The 16939-nt window shown below is 57.6% G+C and overlaps 1 protein-coding gene across 3 annotated transcripts in view; it reads right to left on the reverse strand.

Moving 5' to 3' along the window:
- Positions 1–3626: 3626 nt before the first annotated feature.
- ZBTB16 (zinc finger and BTB domain containing 16) overlaps positions 3627–16939 on the reverse strand; it is a 184151-nt gene continuing 170838 nt past the window's right edge. For 2 of the 3 annotated variants that reach the window (XM_036324286.1, XM_036324287.1), the window contains exons 5-7: positions 13820–13990; positions 9060–9227; positions 3627–7283 (exon numbers count right to left, since the gene is read on the reverse strand). In XM_036324286.1, the coding sequence (XP_036180179.1) occupies positions 7054–7283; positions 9060–9227; positions 13820–13990 (569 nt within the window). In that variant the 3' untranslated portion in view covers positions 3627–7053. The remainder of the gene's footprint in view (positions 7284–9059; positions 9228–13819; positions 13991–16939) is intronic. The other variant, XM_036324288.1, reaches the window with a different exon arrangement.

The raw sequence follows: 16939 nt of genomic DNA on the forward strand, positions 1-16939 counted from the left end.
GGGAGGGAGGACGGAGCGGGCCGCTGAGCGTTCTCAGGCTGGCCCAGCCAGGGCCCCTTTCTCTCCATGAGATCATATCTGGGTCAAAGAGCATGTAAAGCAGGCAGACCCTGGCAGCCACACAAAGCCCATTCAGCCGGGGCCTATTCACGCACCTCCTCTCCCCCACAGCCTGCACCGCCACGACCCCAGCGCAGCGCCTAAGCCCCAGCTTTGATGTCCAAGAACAGAAAACGGCGATTAAATGTTGTTTTAAAGAGGCAGTGCTCACTCCCTCCCATCTGTCAGGAGAAAGCGGAGGCCTAAGTAGGGAGGAGTGTGGGGGAGGGACGGGAGCCTGCGGGGGAGGGGAGACCCCGGGAGGGGTGAGGCCGGGGGAGTGCCCAGGACCAGAGAAGAAAGGGATGGATGGACGGCTTGCAGACAGGGGCTCAAAATCAAACCCACTATGTTTTTTGGCAAAGGATTGTTTCCAAGATGAGAAATAGGGGGAGAGGAAAATGAATGTGAGACAGACACACAAAAGCAAAAACAAAAAGAGGACAACAAAAATGACACAGGAGAGAGTGAGGAAGGAGGAGTGGAGACAGAAGAAAGATGGGGTGAAAGGAAGAGAGAGATGAAGGGAAGACGAGAGAGAGGAGCAGAGAGAAAAGAGAAGAAAGTAGACAGACCGACAAGCCACAGGCTGGAGAGCGCCTGCCATGTTGTTCCTGGGAAGGGCGTCCAGCATCCAGCCAGGGTGGCGAATGTCGCGCCAGGCCGGTCTCAATTCGGTTCCCTCAGCCCCTCGGGGACAAAGGGGATGCAAGGCCACTCTTCAGTCCACGCCCGAGCAGGCAGGTGAGGCAAAGCACCGGCCTCCCGCACAGGCTGTGGTGCCGGAGGGTGCAGAGCGATGGCTCCTCGTGACCCGCAGTAACGCAGGTCAGGTGGGCCCTGAGCACCGGTTCCCGCCTCCACACCCCACCCCCAGACTTGCAGCCATCAGCGCTGTGTCCTGGGTTTTAGTGAGGAGATGGGTTATTGTGGTCGGAGCAGGGCAGGCAGGAGGCTCTGGGCAGAGGCACGGAGCCAGCAGGCCTAGGACTGGGCAGAAGTGGTTTCCTAGCTCGACAACAGGGCAAAGCTCCCAGCCCCCGGGAGGGGAAGGCAGGCCTGGAGAGGACGCCTTGGCCCAGTGACAGGGAGCGGAGGTGGGCGGGTGCCCCCGAGTTCTGCTGGAGGGAAGGCTGCACTCATCCTGCTGCGGTGACGCTGGGCTCGCACACCTCCCCCCTAACCCCCCTCCCCGTGCCTTCCCCTGGTCCATCTCCCTTCGCCATGGGCTTGGCTGCCACAGACCCAGGGGCCTTACATGGGGTGGCAGCTTCTTGCTGAGAAATTCCTGGCGCTTGCTGAAGCTGAGAAGTAAAAATGTCTCTATTATAAAGACCAGACGGCAGCCCTGCCTCTGGAGTCCTGGAGAGACAACCCCAATTTGGTATCAGGAGGTTCAGATGCAAGTTCTGACTCCGTGACTCACTCATCAGCCATTGTGATCTGGAGCAAGCTGTGCGGACACAAGCCCAGGGAGCCTCACGGCCACCAGACGGCCAGCTCCCCGAGGGCAGGCGCCCTGGCGCTGCCCAGCGCTGCTCCCGCCTCCCGCAGCCACCGGGCGGGCGGCCATAACGGCCACAGCCACCAGGCCAGGCTCCCGGCCTCCCGCAGCCACCGGGCGGGCGGCCATAACGGCCACAGCCACCAGGCCAGGCTCCCGGCCTCCCGCAGCCACCGGGCGGGCGGCCATGACGGTCCGGCTGAAGGGACGATGACCCCGCGCCTGCCTCACACGTTGTGCCACGGCGTCAAGCGACAGCAGCGTCGTGCACACCGTTTTCCTTACCAGTATTAGAGAAATCCGTCGTGGAGTGGATCTGTGCCAGTAAATAGGACATAGAAGTGACGCACAGATGAGGCTGAATGCGGGGCCTGCAGCTTTCTCCCTCCACAGACGGAAATCTCAGTTCCTCTACGCCCCCCTGCCCCCCTCCCAAGAAAAGGCAGAAAAGACAAACCAGTTCTTACAAACAGCGACACTTGGAGCCGGAGACAACTGAGTTAACTTTATTCTCTTCTAACTGCAGATTCAAGGTATACAGCTGAACATTGCTATTTTTCTTATGAGACTTATAAATAAAAATACAAAAAAATGTTCACTACAAAAAAATCTACTGTTAGTAGGATGTAAAAAATATTCTCTTTGCTATAGAAGGCACAACTTCACTTAGTGACACATGGAGAGAAGACCTGCAGCAGGAAATTCATTGTTTTTTCTTTTAAATGTCATCAGAACACTGGAATTACAGAGAAACGCATCCATCTACACGAAACGAAGGCAGAGGCGCAGCGCAGAGCTCACCCAGGACCGCACAGCTTGGAGGGGACGGCTTCGGGGCAGGGGCAGGTGGGGCTGGCAAGCACACCTGGGGTCCCCAGGCTGGGGCAGGGGCAGGGGCAGGGGATGGGGTGGGGGCCAGTGGAACAAACCAACAGAGATGGAAGGGGAGGGACAAGGGACGGAGCATCGGAAGGGAGAGAGAAGGAGAGGGAGAGAGAGATTTGTACAAAAAAGTAACCAGTATAATTGAAGAAACAAAATTGGGCAACCTCCTAAAATTAGGCTAAGAGGAGGTGCTGAGGTAGACATGAACTAGAACAGCCATGAATTAAAACACTATCTGTAACACAGAGCGATCGGACTGGCACTTGACAAAAGACAAGCCACGAAAACAAACGAAACGCAACAGAACACGCCCGAGCCGGAGGCTGGGCTTTGCTTGGTCCAGCAGGGCCGGGGCCCCAGTGCTTAACTTACATACATATATATATCTCTATATATTCATCTTTATATAGATGGGTCGGCGGTCACGGCGCCTGCCACGGCACCGCCACCTGACAGGGGTCATGCGTGACACCGTGTGAACGAGTTCCAGCACACACGCCAGGGGGCGGGTACGCCGTCTGCAGAGCGGGCACCCGGGACGCGGGGAGCAGGGCGGCTGGCCAACAGGCTGGTGGGGCCTGCGCCCCTCTCCCCAGCCTGTCTCCTGGCCCCTCCTGGCCGGCTCTGCCTCCCTCTCCCCATCCCCCCGCCCGCCCCGCACCCATCAGTTTCCACGAAGGGTTCATCTGGCCGTTTACTTCCTGCTGAAATACCCAGGCAGGTGCCGCCAGGAAGCCCCCCAGAGGAGGAAGCGAGGCGGGAGGGGAGAACGTGCCACAGGCCTAGGAAAATGAACAGACGGCTTCATCTTTTCCTGCTTCTGTCCGACATCCTGCGCTCTCACTCCTGCTGGGCTGGCAGGGACCCAGCCACAGACCCGCCCCTGCCGCTCACTCCCCGGACAGAGGGGGCCTGAAGGCCCTCTCCCTCCGGGGCCTCCACCCCCAGCCAGCAGCACCCCCAAGGGCACCACACACCTTGCGGAAAATTGCAGCAGGTTTTTTTCCTTTTTTTTCCTTTTTCTAAACATGGAGAACTGTTCAGGCACAAATATTAAACTAGCCCACATTGCATCCCTGGATTGTACTGAATCACTGGGTCCCCCAGCCCCCCTACCCACCCTGCACCCCAGCCCCCCTACCCACCTTGCACCCCAGACCCACCTTCCTCACATCCGTGGCCTCCTCCAGAGCAGCAACGATATTTACTATTTATATCTCTCTTGCTATATATCTCTCTATATATATCTGTCTATCCTACACACATAGGATTTTAATGCTTTGAGTGAGTGAAGGAGTGGCAGGGAAGGGGCACGAGTCAGGGGCAGTGTCACTGGAAGCAGCGGGGACATGCTTGTCGGCGGGAACCCAGGGGAGGGACTGTGACCAACCTGGACCCTGCAGACTGGAGAGCGTGAGACGCTGGACAAGGCAGAGCGAGCAGGGCTGTCCGCCGTCCACAGCCAAAGGCAGCAGGTGGCCAAGGGCCAGATGTCGGAGAGAAAGGGGAGTAACGCCACTCAGACCTCACCTGGGGGGGGAGCAGCCTCCCCCCGCCTAGTCTCCAAGCCCCCTCTATCCAGACACAGCAACACCTCTAGCTAATCCCTGGCCCTCACCTTGCCCTTAGGCCTGGCCACGACGGCCCTGGCAAGATCAGAATTCTCACCTTCGTGAGCAGGAAGCCAAAAAGGAAGAAAGCAAGACACAGGTCTCCCACCCAGCGCCCTTCAGAAACCGCAGTCTGGACCCCTCTTCCTGCCTCCCTACTGGGGCTCCCTGGGGCCCGAGCTTTAGTACCATCCAGTGCTGCCCAGCAGACGCCACGCTGCCTGACCTCACACAAGCAGCACGTGCACACGCACACGCACACGCGCACACACACGCGCACACACACACAAACGGACATTTTGGTGGTGGTGGTAGGTTTTTTTTTGTCTTTTTCTTTTTCCTATGCACATTACAAAAGGAAGGGCAAGGTCCTGCAGAACTGACGAAGGAACTAACAAACATTACAAAAATATTACAATTTCTACGATTAGCTCCACCCTCTCAGCTTTCAGGCAAAGGGGAGGAGACCCTGGCTGCTGGGCAGTGGGACCAGTGTGGGTGTCAGCCAGGTCCATGGAATAGTTTGATTTCTTTCTCTTCCCCACCAAAGCTCAATGACATCTTGCTGTTAACACACTGTCTCCTGGGACTTACAGACCCCGGGGCCCGCCAGTGGCCCTTTCTCCCAGAGGGGGGGTGGGGGTGGGGGGGGGAGCCATAGTGCACAACGAATTCCTGCAGACTGCTCCTAGCCAAAGACTTCCCTCTTCACATTATAAATAAAACTGCTCTAGTCACGGATTTCAAGTTTAGCTTTTTCCTTTCCCAAGCACTAACTCATTATTATAATTGCAAAGTAGCATCCTCCCTACTTACCACCCCAATCCATAGTCCAGCGACACGGTCCCCCCAATGCTATACCCCCAACACAGTTTTTAAGGCCTTCAAATTGGGTGGGCGAGACTGGAGGGGTGGGGCCAAGAGACGGGGGGTGGTCCCAGCAGCACCCATCCCTCCCACGGCCCTCTTCTCCTCACGATGCTTCTCCCCAAAACCGCTTCCCTAAACCACTTTTTCAAACCTAAGATAAAAACGCAGCCACAACTTTCTCCAAGAGAGAAAGGAAAGAAAATAACTTCCACAAATAAAGCATGAGTCGAAACCGAGGGCCCATCCCACCGTGAACACAAACATGGCAATGTGCTTTCCTAAGCTGGGGCGGAGGCTGGGGAGAGCGGGCAGCAGCGCCGCAGGCCGGCAGGAGGGGACAAAGGAACCGGACGAACCTAAGAGGTAGCTTTCAGAAAACAACACCCCACCCCGGGCAACAGAACCCCGACTGGCGCATCCCTCGCAGCCAGGAAGCAGACCGGTTTTGGCAATGATCATGTGCGCAGAGGTGGGGGTCGCGCACAGAGGTGGGGTCGCACAGACGCAAGGATCTGAATAGCACAAGCCCCCAGACCCAGCAAACTGTAAGAAAGGGGGGGTCGTGTCCAGAGCGTTTTAGGCTGAACCGATGCTGGGCATGATGAGTTCATGCTCTGGGCAGAGCCAACGGAGTGACTCCAAAGGCCCCCAGTACGCCTCCCCCTCCACCCACCTTCCGGGGACCCAGCCCCCACATTCAGGGCCCGAGGACTCGATCCTTCTGTGCAGCTCCTTCCCGCTGGGAAGCTGGTCGCTCAGGGATGGGGGTCTTGGCCAGCTAACAGGTACTAAACCAACTATTAATTTACACAAGAAACACAAAAGAACTCCCTCCCCATTCTTCCAACCCCCAACCAAAGAGAGAGATGCAGGGGTACAAAAGCTCACGAGGTCACGAAAAACTGAGGTAATTCAAGCACAACGTGCTACAGGGGAACCCGGACACACAACAGAAGTAACACAAGGCCGAAGCGCTTTCAACAACTCCCCCTTCCTGTGGCCTGGGGGGCGGAGGGGGCGGGTGTGTGTGGGGGGGGCACGAGCCAGGAATTCTGTGCCTTCTCTGGACCTGGGTTTCCCACTGCGCTCACCGGGTCTGGGGTGTTTAAAAGGCCCCCAGAATGATTCAACAGCACCCCCTTGGCCAGTACCCCGACTGCTGGCAGGTGCCCCCTTCTCCGGGGGAGGGCACTGCTGGAGAAGGACGTCCACAGATTCCTTCTCCCAGGGACGGGACCCGGGGTGGCAGGGAGCCTTGTCCGGTGTTGGTGGGACCCATGTATTTATATGTATTTAGCTGTTTTTCCAACTGGGAAGCAAGTCTCACTCAGGACAGGGCTTTCTGAGGGTGGGTCTTCCGTTGGCTTTGTGTTCTCAGAGGCTAAGGGTGGGAGTGGGGCTCTGGGGTCGGACACAGATTCCCCTCTAAGGAGCTGGGGGGGGGGGGGGCTGGGCACTCCCTGAACTGGAGGATAGGAGGCAGGGGAAGGCGAGGACCAGGAGCTGGGGGAGGGGCAAGAGCCTTGAGGCTCCTGGAGACCAGGAGGGACATGCAGATCGGCAGAGCGGAGGGAAGCAACAGGTGAAATGAGTGATGGGAGGGGAAGAGGCGCCCTTCCCCACTCCCATCTGCCCCCAGCACACCAGCTGCCACTCTGAGTGTCAGCCAGCGACCCAGTCCAGCCCCACCATCTGCAGGCCACCCCCCTGGCCCCCGGAGCCTCTATCTTCTGAGGAGGCTGAGGATGGCAGGCAGAGACTGGCTCTGACCAGAACACCCCTCGCCTTCTTCTCAGACTCCATTTCTGGACATAAAAGAGGGTCTGAGCAGAACAAAATCCCTTCCACCCCCACCCCAGAAATCCAGCCAGGGGAGGAGGGACGGAGGCCCGGGAAGGGGCCGGGCGGGGCATCCTGGTCACCTGGAGCCCCAGAGAGACTCAAGGCCAGAGAGCTATCAGGTTTCCTTTTTCTTCCTTTTTTCCCTTATGTATAGACATGTATTTTTTGCACAATCCTTCCTCGACTTCATCCTGCTCTAACTCCTCCTCTCGCTCCCGCTCCTCTGGCCCCGGCCGGCCGGCTTCACACGTAGCACAGGTACAGGTACGTCTTCTCTATCCTCCAGTCGGGCGGGATCTCCTCGGGCTTGTGGCCCTTCATGTGCTTCTGCATGGAGGACAGGCTGGGGCAGTACTCGGTGCAGATGGTGCACTGGTAGGGGGAGGCGCCGTTGTGCGTCCGCAGGTGCTTGATCATGGCCGAGTAGTCCCGGGAGCGCTGGTGGCACAGCTTGCACTCGAAGGGCTTCTCGCCTGCGGGAGGAGGGAGTGCTGTGAGGGCCTCCCCTGGGGCGCGCGGGCCCTCGCCCACCCTGGTCACACTTCCCAGCACTGTGGATGCACCTGGGATGGTAGCCCTAGTCACACCCGGCAGCTGAGCGGCTGAAATATGCCAGTGTGACTGGGCACTAGTCTTCAAGGTATTTCCTGTCACTGATTTAACAGCCGCATGCAGCCCGCGGTGGCGGTATGCAGCACAGCCCTAGTCCCTGGCCTTCCTCTTCTTCATTCTCCCAAAGGAGGGGCCTGGGGGTCTGGAACTGGGGCAGGGAGGCCCGGAATCTCCTTGGGGATGGCCCTTCAGCAGTTCCTTCCGGGGGGCGGGGCTACAGATGGTGGGGAGTAGGGGTGCCGCGAGATGAGGGACCTCACCCTTCAAACATCTGCATCTGGGCTTGCGTATCATCACGGGTTCTTAGAACCTGTGCCGGCCCCCGCCTTCCCTCTGGGGCTGGAATGGGGGACAGAACAGCTGGCGGCCTGGCCCCACGCTAGCTGGTGCCCGGCCTCCTGTTGGGAGTCCCCTGGAGCTGAGCCGAGGAGTGAGGGAACCTCGTTTCGATACAGTAATTAACTGGCCAGCCATCTCACTATCGATACTCCTCCATGCAGAGGGCCCAGCAAATAATGAAGTAATGAACAGCCAAAGTGATCTAACTATCGACCTGCTATTTACAATAGTCACTGCCAATGCGTTTAATGATCCACCTGCCAGGCCACATCCCCGACAAGGGCTAAGGAGGCCCAGGCCTCTGGGGAATCTCTGGGTCACTCTGGTGGCCAGCAACGAGCACCCCATCCTCTCCTGTGGCCAATGCAAGAAGCAGAGCGATGACAACACGAGTCCTCTGCTTCCTGTCCCCTCTGCCCACCCTCTCCACCCACAGAGGTCACCTCTCCCCTCCTCTGAAAAGGGCAGCTACCTCCCCTCGTCACAGGAGGCTCCCAGGTGGCGAGACGACCTTCCACTGCGTCTTATTCTCAGAGGAAGCCCTTCTGAGTGGCTACCTTCCCCCAACCAGTGGTGGGCTGGTGACAGAATCTGCAACAACCGGTTCCGTGCAAGCCTGGGTCTGTAGCATTTGCCATGGCCACGCTGTGACTACTCCCACCATGGCCAATGCTAAGCCACCAAGGTGAGGCCACTGGACTTGCAGTTGGGAAGGGATGTGCCCCAGCACCCACCGCCCCCAGCTGGCAGTCCTGGGCACAGGGACGCGTCTGCTGGTCTGCCGGGGACCCCAGGGAAAAGTGCAGCTCATGTTTCTATTATGTGAAAAGGAACGTGAAGTCCCTTTGAAATGGCAAGACATTCTACACGTGGGTGTTTTAAATATATCTGCTCCTCCAAGCTCAGAACCTAACTCTAACTGGTGACTTCTCAACCCGCACCGTAAGCTGACCCAATGCCCTCTAATTCCTACTCTGCCAAGTAAAAAACTACCCCAACCTTCACTCTCAGCTACCTGGGGAACCTAATCCGGGATTAAGAGACGGACGCCATCCTGCGTGATCTGGGACCCACTGGTTGGGGCTGCCTGGAGGGCCGGTCTGGGCTCCCGGGAAGGGCTGCGGTTGCGTAGCAATGCCTGCCTCAGTCTTGCAAGGGGCAGTGGCACGCAGGTCAGCACACAACCCTTAGCAGAACCTGCCCGACTCTTTCCTTCAGCCCTGACGCCTCTGGGAGCCACCTGCCCGCCACCCCGCCCAGGTTCCAGAGCCGCTCAGTGCCGCTCTGGCCCTCGGTACCTGTGTGCACCCTGTAGTGCGTCTCCAGCTGGTGCTTGAGGCTGAACTTCTTGCCGCAGCCGTTGCACTCATAGGGCTTCTCGCCCGTGTGGATGCGCTTGTGGCTTTTGAGTGTGCTCTCATCCCGGAAGCAGCTGCCACAGAACTCACACTCGTACGGGTGGTCGCCTGTGGGGACAAGGGGCTGGTTCAGGGCTTTGCCTATCCCGGCCTCCACTTCAGGGGACAGCAGGAGGATGAGTGCCTGCCTTCACCACCTGCAAACGCCATTTAAGGTCAGACCCCCACCTCTGCCGGCCCCCAGGACATAAACAGGGAGCCCTGTTCCCACGTGTCTGTGCCTTACTGTGGCCCAATGGTCACTCACGGGCCAAGGGCCAGTCCCAGGGAAAGAGAGCCCATTTGCTTGAGATAAACAGCAGTCCCCAGAGAGCAGGCGTGGGGCTCTGAGACCTGGTTGTTCAGCTTCTCACGCTACCTTCCCTTCCTTTCCTCTCGGTCAGGGGCAAAGGCCACTCCAGCCTGAGGACCTGCCCTTAAGAAAGCCCTCCAATTTGGGAACAATGAGAACATTATTCCAAAATGCCTTCTGCCCCTTCCCTCCTCTACAGTTTCACACGACTGTTTTCCCCGCTTGATTTTCTCTTCTCTCCCTGGCGAACTCCTAGTCATCCTGCAAAGCCCAGCTCAAAAATCACCTGCTTGGAAGCTTCTCTTTAGCCCCCACTGAGCTCCCCCAGGCAAAACGAGGTTTCAGTTTCTTCTCTGTCCCCAAAGAGGAAAAAAGTCCCGCATTTTGTTCTTTTAGCAGCAGAGGCATAATTTTTATGACACTTTCTGATGAAAATGGCCCACATTTTTGAGTGCTCACTACGACATGAAAAACTTCACATGGCTCGTATCACGTAATCCCTGCAAGAACATTACGAGAAAGGTATTACTATTATTCTCATTTTACAGAGGAGAAAACCGAGATGCTTAGAGATGCTTAACCATGGTCCCCAAGGTCCAAGAGCTAGTAAGTAGCGGAGTCAGCAGTCAGATTCTGGTCTGTTCCAGTTGGACGTGGGACCGTCTCCGATGGCTAAGTGACAGGCTGCACTGACTCCACCGTCACGCCCACCAGGCTTCTAAATGGAAGCGCGTCAAGCCAAAGGGGAGCTCCATTCACCCTGTGGCCTCAGTGCATCTCTGAGGACGACCCAGAGGGGCCCTGGGAAATGCTGGGCGCACGAACCTCGGGGAGGACTGCTTCTCCTCGCCTGGAATCCACGCCCGTCAGCCTCCTTTCTGTGCATCCCAGTGTCCCCCGGAAGGTGAGAGGTTGGGTGGGGTTGTGGGGGTTAACGATTTTTCGTTTTGTACCCAAAGTGGGGGCGCTTTGGGGCTGCAAGGTGAAGACTTCAGCTACTTATTTATTACAGGAGCGAAGGCACAGACAATAAAGATAGATTGATCACCCCAGACTTTGTTCATGAATATTTAAATATCGCTGATTCGTCTTGTCACTGTAATTACAATTTCTCTGGGCTGCATCTCCAACAACCACAGTTTATGGTAAAGGATGGCCCACTGTATTTCACTTGTCCCCCTGCAGATGTGCGGGGCTGCCAACCGTGTAATGTCCTCTGCATTTCATACATTTTCTTCAGCTGCTGAAGGTTTAAGTCATCCGCAGTGACTTACGTTTTTTCATTATCCCCATGTCAAACTGCGTGCGTGCCTGGGCATAAATTGTCCCTCTCGTTATAGACTCGCATGCCTGTGCCTTCACTTCCTCTTTAAAATTATATTTTACTCTCTTCTCTCTCTCCCCTCCTCAGGCCGCTACCCCAAGCTCCCCCCTCTTGAATGCAGGACCCTGTACCCACATAAATTCTCATCGGTTCTGATGGCTCTGAAGGGTTTTTTAAGGCTCTATGGGGAGTGGATGCTGCGGTCTGCCCACTGGCGGGCTCTCTCATGGGTGAAAGATTTGCAAGAAGCCCCCAGGGCACAGAGGGAGATGGGAGAGGGAGGGGGAGCAACTCCACGGAGGAGCCGGATTGGAAAAGCTCAGGGAGCACAGCCGGCCTATGGGGCACGCCCGAGCGAGCAGGTCCAGTGAGGCCCTCGCATGCAGACCTGGGCGGTTCTCAGCACCTGCCTGTCGCCAGCCGCCCGCCCCATCTGGCCCAAGGGGAGGGCACGCCCACCCAGACCCTGGTCCTCCTCAGCTGGGTGAGGTCAGTCAGTGCCTGTGCCCGCGTGCCACTTCCTGTGCAGACGCTTCACATACCGCCCGTCTCACACCCAACTGCCCCTCCTTACTGAATCAGCAATGATTACGGCTTCAATCAAGGATTCAGAATCCTCATCAAGATATAAATAAATAAATAAATAAAGCCAGGGCCACGGGAGACTTCAGCCAGAGCCGGTAATTAAAGCGTACACCACAGCCACCCGGCTGGGAAGCCAGCATCTGCGCTGTCCTCTGCAGGGGGGGCCCTACGTGTTTAAAAACACAGGGGGAGACAGAGAGTCTTGTTTGATCAGATTTTTATGAATTTAATTATGAAGGGGATCACATGTTAAGTAAGTTTAAATAGGAAATCTCCAGAGTCAGCCAGGGAACAGAATAAGAAAAACTTAGAAGACACACACACACACACACACACACACACACCCCTACCTTTGGGAACATGGCAAGGGCCTGGTCCAAAATCCTTACCCTGAGAGTTAATTGTGACGGTGTTGCCATAATGTACACAAAACTGGCTGCACAACTCCAAATCCAATTTGTGGTGTGTTGATTAACTCTGTAGCCTCTTTAATGAGCTTGACATTAAGTACAGGACAAATGAGACTAATTAGGGCCCCCTCCGGCCTGCCCTGTGCACCTGTGACCCCAGCGGCCTGCCCTCACCTGCGGTTTCCCCCGGCACTGGCAGGCCCGGCGTGATCCTCCCCATCCCAGCCCCACCCCACGGCTCCTCAGCCCCTCCACGCAGCGCAGCTGAGAGCTTATTATATATATGACGAGCCGCGTGAATCAGGGATCCATCAATGCCAAGAGCACGGCTGGACTAACTTACCAAACACAGCTGCGGATGCTAAACACCAGGCCCCAGCAGCAAATGGGCCAAGAACAACGGAATATTAATGAGGCATTGTGTGGGGTGTGCTCCGCTCCGCCTGCGTGTGGCTGTGTGTACAGGGCTCGCTGGTGGCCATCTCTGAGTCTGTGCGTGTGCACAGGCGGTGCTCATGTGCCATGTTTCCGAGATTAAGCAAGTGCTTCTCCCAAACGATGCCTCCTCCCCACAGGTCTGAGCCCCCAACGACACAGGAGCTTGCGACAGCTGAGAACTGAGCTCTCTGAAGGGGCCTGAGCAGAGCTGGGCGTAACCTGGGGAGACTCAGTGGGGCTGGATGATTCAGGCACAGGAAGCTAGTGGCTGAAGGTGACTGGCCACCGTGGGACTGCAGGGGGGTGGTGTTGACGGGAAGGTGCACGGACCTGCAAGGGATGCTTACAAGGCACGACAGAGACAGTCCCGCCGGCATTCCTTCCGCCTGAGCCCTTCTCGCCTGGCCCCACTCTCTGGGACCTCCCTGTCCTGTGCCAGCAAATGTGGTGATGCTCGGGCCACATGCTCCCCTGAACAGAGTGGCATCCAGAATCGAGGGCCCAGGCAGGCTCTTCGGTGAGCAAGCCCACGGCTGGCAGGACAGGCTACTCAGTCCACGATAAAGAAAGCCCCTCCCCTGCTCTGCTGAGCCTGTCGCCATGGAAGGCCTGGCCTGCACACGTAGTCCCGGGGCTGTGACAAGACACGGGAGTGAGGAGAGAAAGTGCCCAACCACCTGTCTGTACACAGTTATTGTGCCCTGTCCTGATATAGAGCCTGCCTGCCTGTCGCCCTGGCCCCGCCCTGTCATCCCAAACCCAGCAGAGCACACACACAGCAGAGGCGTGGGCAGTCCTTTATCCAGTACGGTCAGCAGGGACCCGATTTTGTCTTAGAGAAAGGAAAGAATTTAAGTCACCCATCCCCTTACGATGGGATCCGGTTGCAAGGAAGCAGACGCTCTTGGCCCTCAGGGACCAAGCATGCCACCCCCAAACCTACACTGTGGTGGCACCTGGTCTAGCCTCGCTGACGGACAGCCCCTCCCCTCCCCGGCGTCTGGAACTGGCTAGGCAGAGACCTGTCATGGCTCATCGTTTACTCCCCTAAACAAGGTTAAGCCCCCAGGATAGAAATGGCTTCTGTTATTGTGGAGCAATTGGGACCACTCTGCAACATTCCCCTCGGAGCCCAAGGCTGACTTGGGGAACATGTGTCCATGGGGCGGGGCCAGGGAGAGCGAAGGGGTGTGTGGCAGAGAGAACCAGAGACCAAGCAGGTAGGTTTTTCTCAAAGTGTGTTTTGGGTCCACCTGCCTCAGAATCCCTTGGGAATATTTATTAACAACGTTGAAGTCTTGCATCTCAGCCGTACACAACGAATCAAAGTTTCTGAGAGGGGGGGCCCAAGACTGCGTCTCTAATGACCCCCCCCCTCTGTTGAGCAAAGAGAGACGGAGAACTCAAGTTCCCCAAGGTGGGTGGGGAGAACCATCAGCATTTACCTGCACCGTGGAAACCACCCCCAGCCCAATCCTTGAGCAAAGAGCTGGGGGCTAATTCTGCCCAGCACCTCCACTTCATGTGTCTGGCGGTAAAACCAGACACTGGTTCCCGGAGACCCTGGCCCACCCATCACCTGGCTGCCTACCTGTGTGCGAGCGCAGGTGGCGCTTGAGGGCGGTGTGGCTGGGGAAGGTGCGGTTGCACTCACTGCAGACGTAGCTGCGCACGCCCGCGTGGACCTCCATGTGCTGCTGGAGGGCGCTCTGCGCCTGGAAACGCTTCCCGCACAGCAGACAGAAGACGGCCATGTCTGTGCCTGCGGGAGACAGAGCCGGGAGAGCCTCAGGAAGCTGGAACGCAAGGCCATTCTCTGCCCATCCAGGCTAGCGCAAGGGCCCGCGTCAGGACCGGTGCCCTCAGCCCCCGCGCTCAGGGGCGAACCCAGAGGCGGCCCAGGACAAGCAACGTTGATGGAGCACCCAGGATGTGATCCAGTGGGACAAAATCAACTCCCTCCCGGTACCGTGACACCCAAAGTCTAGTGGAGAAAGAGCAGCACTGATAAAACACGTCGCAGTAGCAAATGGGAGCTGGCAGTTGTATGGAGTGCTGTCGAAGGCACGGTACTGAACCACATCTGTCAGAGGGCCTTTGCGGAGTCTGGGGCAGGAGGTGGGGTGTCAGGTGGCCTCTGTGAGGATAACGGTAACGGAGATAACATCTGCCGGCCATCGCTCAGTTGTAACTAATTTAAAATCGCATCACCAAACCGTAGGCGCCCCATCCTCACCCTTCAGATGAGAAAAGCAAGGCACAGCGAGAGCGAAGCGCTCGTCCCGAGTTCCATGCAGATCCTGAGCAGCCGAGCCGGTGCACCCGGCGCCGGGAGGGGGTCCCCTTCCCCTTCCCCTTCCGATGCCGCTTCTATCAGACCCGATGCCCCAGTTATTAAAGCACCCATCTTAAGGGTCCGTTCACTCAGCAAAGACTATTTCAGTGCCTTCTACAGGCGGGACCCTCTTTTGGGCACTGGGGCTGTCACCATGGGAAACGATACAAAGCCCCTGCTCTCATCACAGATGCCACCCAGCACACGGGGGAGTGGCGGAGACCATTCCTGGAGGACACAACAGCAGCGTGAACACTCCAGGCTGGAGAGAAGCACGCAGGCCGGAGGACCAGGCAGACGAGCGGGGCAGCTGGGAGGCAGGGAGAGGGGAGGGGAGCCAGAGCAGCAGGCAGGGCCAGGCCGTGTGGGGTCTTGAAAACACTATTAAGAGCCTTAGGTTTCATCCCAAAACGAAAGGGCAATTTTCAAAGGATTTAAGCTAATGAGGAACATGAGATTTTCATTAACGCAGTCCAGTCATTCCTGGGCCGACCCGGGGCGCAGGTAGGCAGGCACCCACGGTGCCCTCCGAGACTGGCCGCCACTTCCTGTGTGTTTGAGCCCCTGCCCAGTGCTGCTCTGAGCCACGCCTCTCCGGGTGCAGCAGCCTGAGGAAGCTACGACCCCCGTCTGGTCCTAACTGGTGGCTCCCTGCCCACCACTTTGGATTCTGTTTCCATAAGCACACAAGCTCCCCCAGCAGGCCCACCTGCTCACCTCCCTCTAATGCAGCAGTTCTCAACCTGTGGGTCACGACCCCTTTGGCGGGTCGAACGACCCTTCCACAGGGGTCGCCTAAGACCATCCTGCATATCAGATATTTACATGACGATTCATAGCAGTAACAACATTACAGTTATGAAGTAGCAACGAAAATAATTTTATGGTTGGGTCACAACATGAGGAACTGTTTTAAAGGGCCAGAAGGTTGAGAACCACTGCTCTAATGGCATCTGGGTAGTATCACTGGTGCTCAGCCCTGTGTGAGGGACAGAGCAGGAAAGGTGGGCAGGCCTGGCATCTGCCCACCCAGCCCCAGGGGCGGAAGGGGCAGAGCTTTGGCTGCCAGGGCTGTGGCCTGCTCAGTGCGGAATCGGGGCTCCTGGTGGGAAGTGGGGTGGAGAAGGGTCGCATAACAAGCCTGGCTGCCTCTCTGGTCCACCAATGGGGTCGGCAAGTAGGAGGTCTGTTCTCCTGCCTCCGTCCCATTCATGGCTGGTTTGGGATGGATTAGTGGGAAGGCAAGACCTCTCACTCCCTGTAGTCCTCCACCCCTCACAGCCACCTGTGTAGACACTCGGAGACGAGGCACCTGCAGCCATGCTCAATTCGCACTGCCTGCACCCAGGACCAGGCCAGGCTGAGCACAAGCCGGCAGGGACTTGCTCCTGCCTCAACGAGCGGAGGGAAGGAACTGATCTGGCACTGTGCAAGGCGCTCTATCTGTGTTGCCTCATTTAACACTCGCTGCTCTCCACGGCAGGCATTCGCATCCCCTTTTCACAAATGGGAAAACAGAGATGAAAAAACTTGCCTAAGGCCACACAGGGAGAAAGAGGCAGAGCTGAGGTTTAAAAATGCCGAGGTCTGTCTGGTGTCAGAAACCACAGGGCTACCTCTGAGGCTGCCACCTGCCTGCCTGGGCTTCTCCGGGAAGACAAAGCAACACCAGCAGCAGCCAGCGCCAGCCCGCGAGTGCAGGAGCTCCATGCGCCCAGGGCTCGCCCAGCAATGCTCAGGACCTGGGCGGGAGGGGTGGCTGGGGCCGAGTCACGGGCATGGCTCTCTGCTGGACCAGGGAGATGCTGAGGTCAACCAGAGAACGGCTCCCAGGCTATTGGGGGACGCCAGTCAACAAGCACCCCGAGGACAAGGCAGGGCGGCCTCCAGGGGCTCTGAGGTGACCTGAGAGACTTTCTCAATGGCTCTGAAAAGTGAACAGTATTGAGAAGCGAGGACCAGGAGGTGGGGCACTGGACTCGGGCTAAGGAGACAGCACAAGCAAATTTCAGAGCAGGCGGGGACAGAGGACAGACCCCGAGGAGAGAGAAGAGCAGGGAAGGCTCCTGGGGGCCCGATGGCAGAGGGCCATACTGGGGGTGGGGGGTGGGGGGGACAGGGTAGACTTTATCCTACAGGCAACGCAGTGCCGCGAAGGCTGGGGGTGCTGGCATGATCCTTCTGGTATGTGAGGGCAACTACCCTGGGGGCGGCCTGGGGACCAACAGCCGAGGCAAGTGGCTGGGACAGGGAGAGAGCTGACGGCTTTTGTGCCCCACTAGAGGAGGGTGGGAACCAGACCAGGGCAGGGGCTGCAAGGACAGGCGTGGAAGAATGACGCCTAGGAGGTGGCATGGCAGGACCCGGGGCACAGTG

This window comes from Myotis myotis, unplaced genomic scaffold (genome assembly GCF_014108235.1).
Source record: "Myotis myotis isolate mMyoMyo1 unplaced genomic scaffold, mMyoMyo1.p scaffold_m19_p_10, whole genome shotgun sequence".
NCBI classification, from domain to species: Eukaryota; Metazoa; Chordata; class Mammalia; order Chiroptera; family Vespertilionidae; genus Myotis; species Myotis myotis.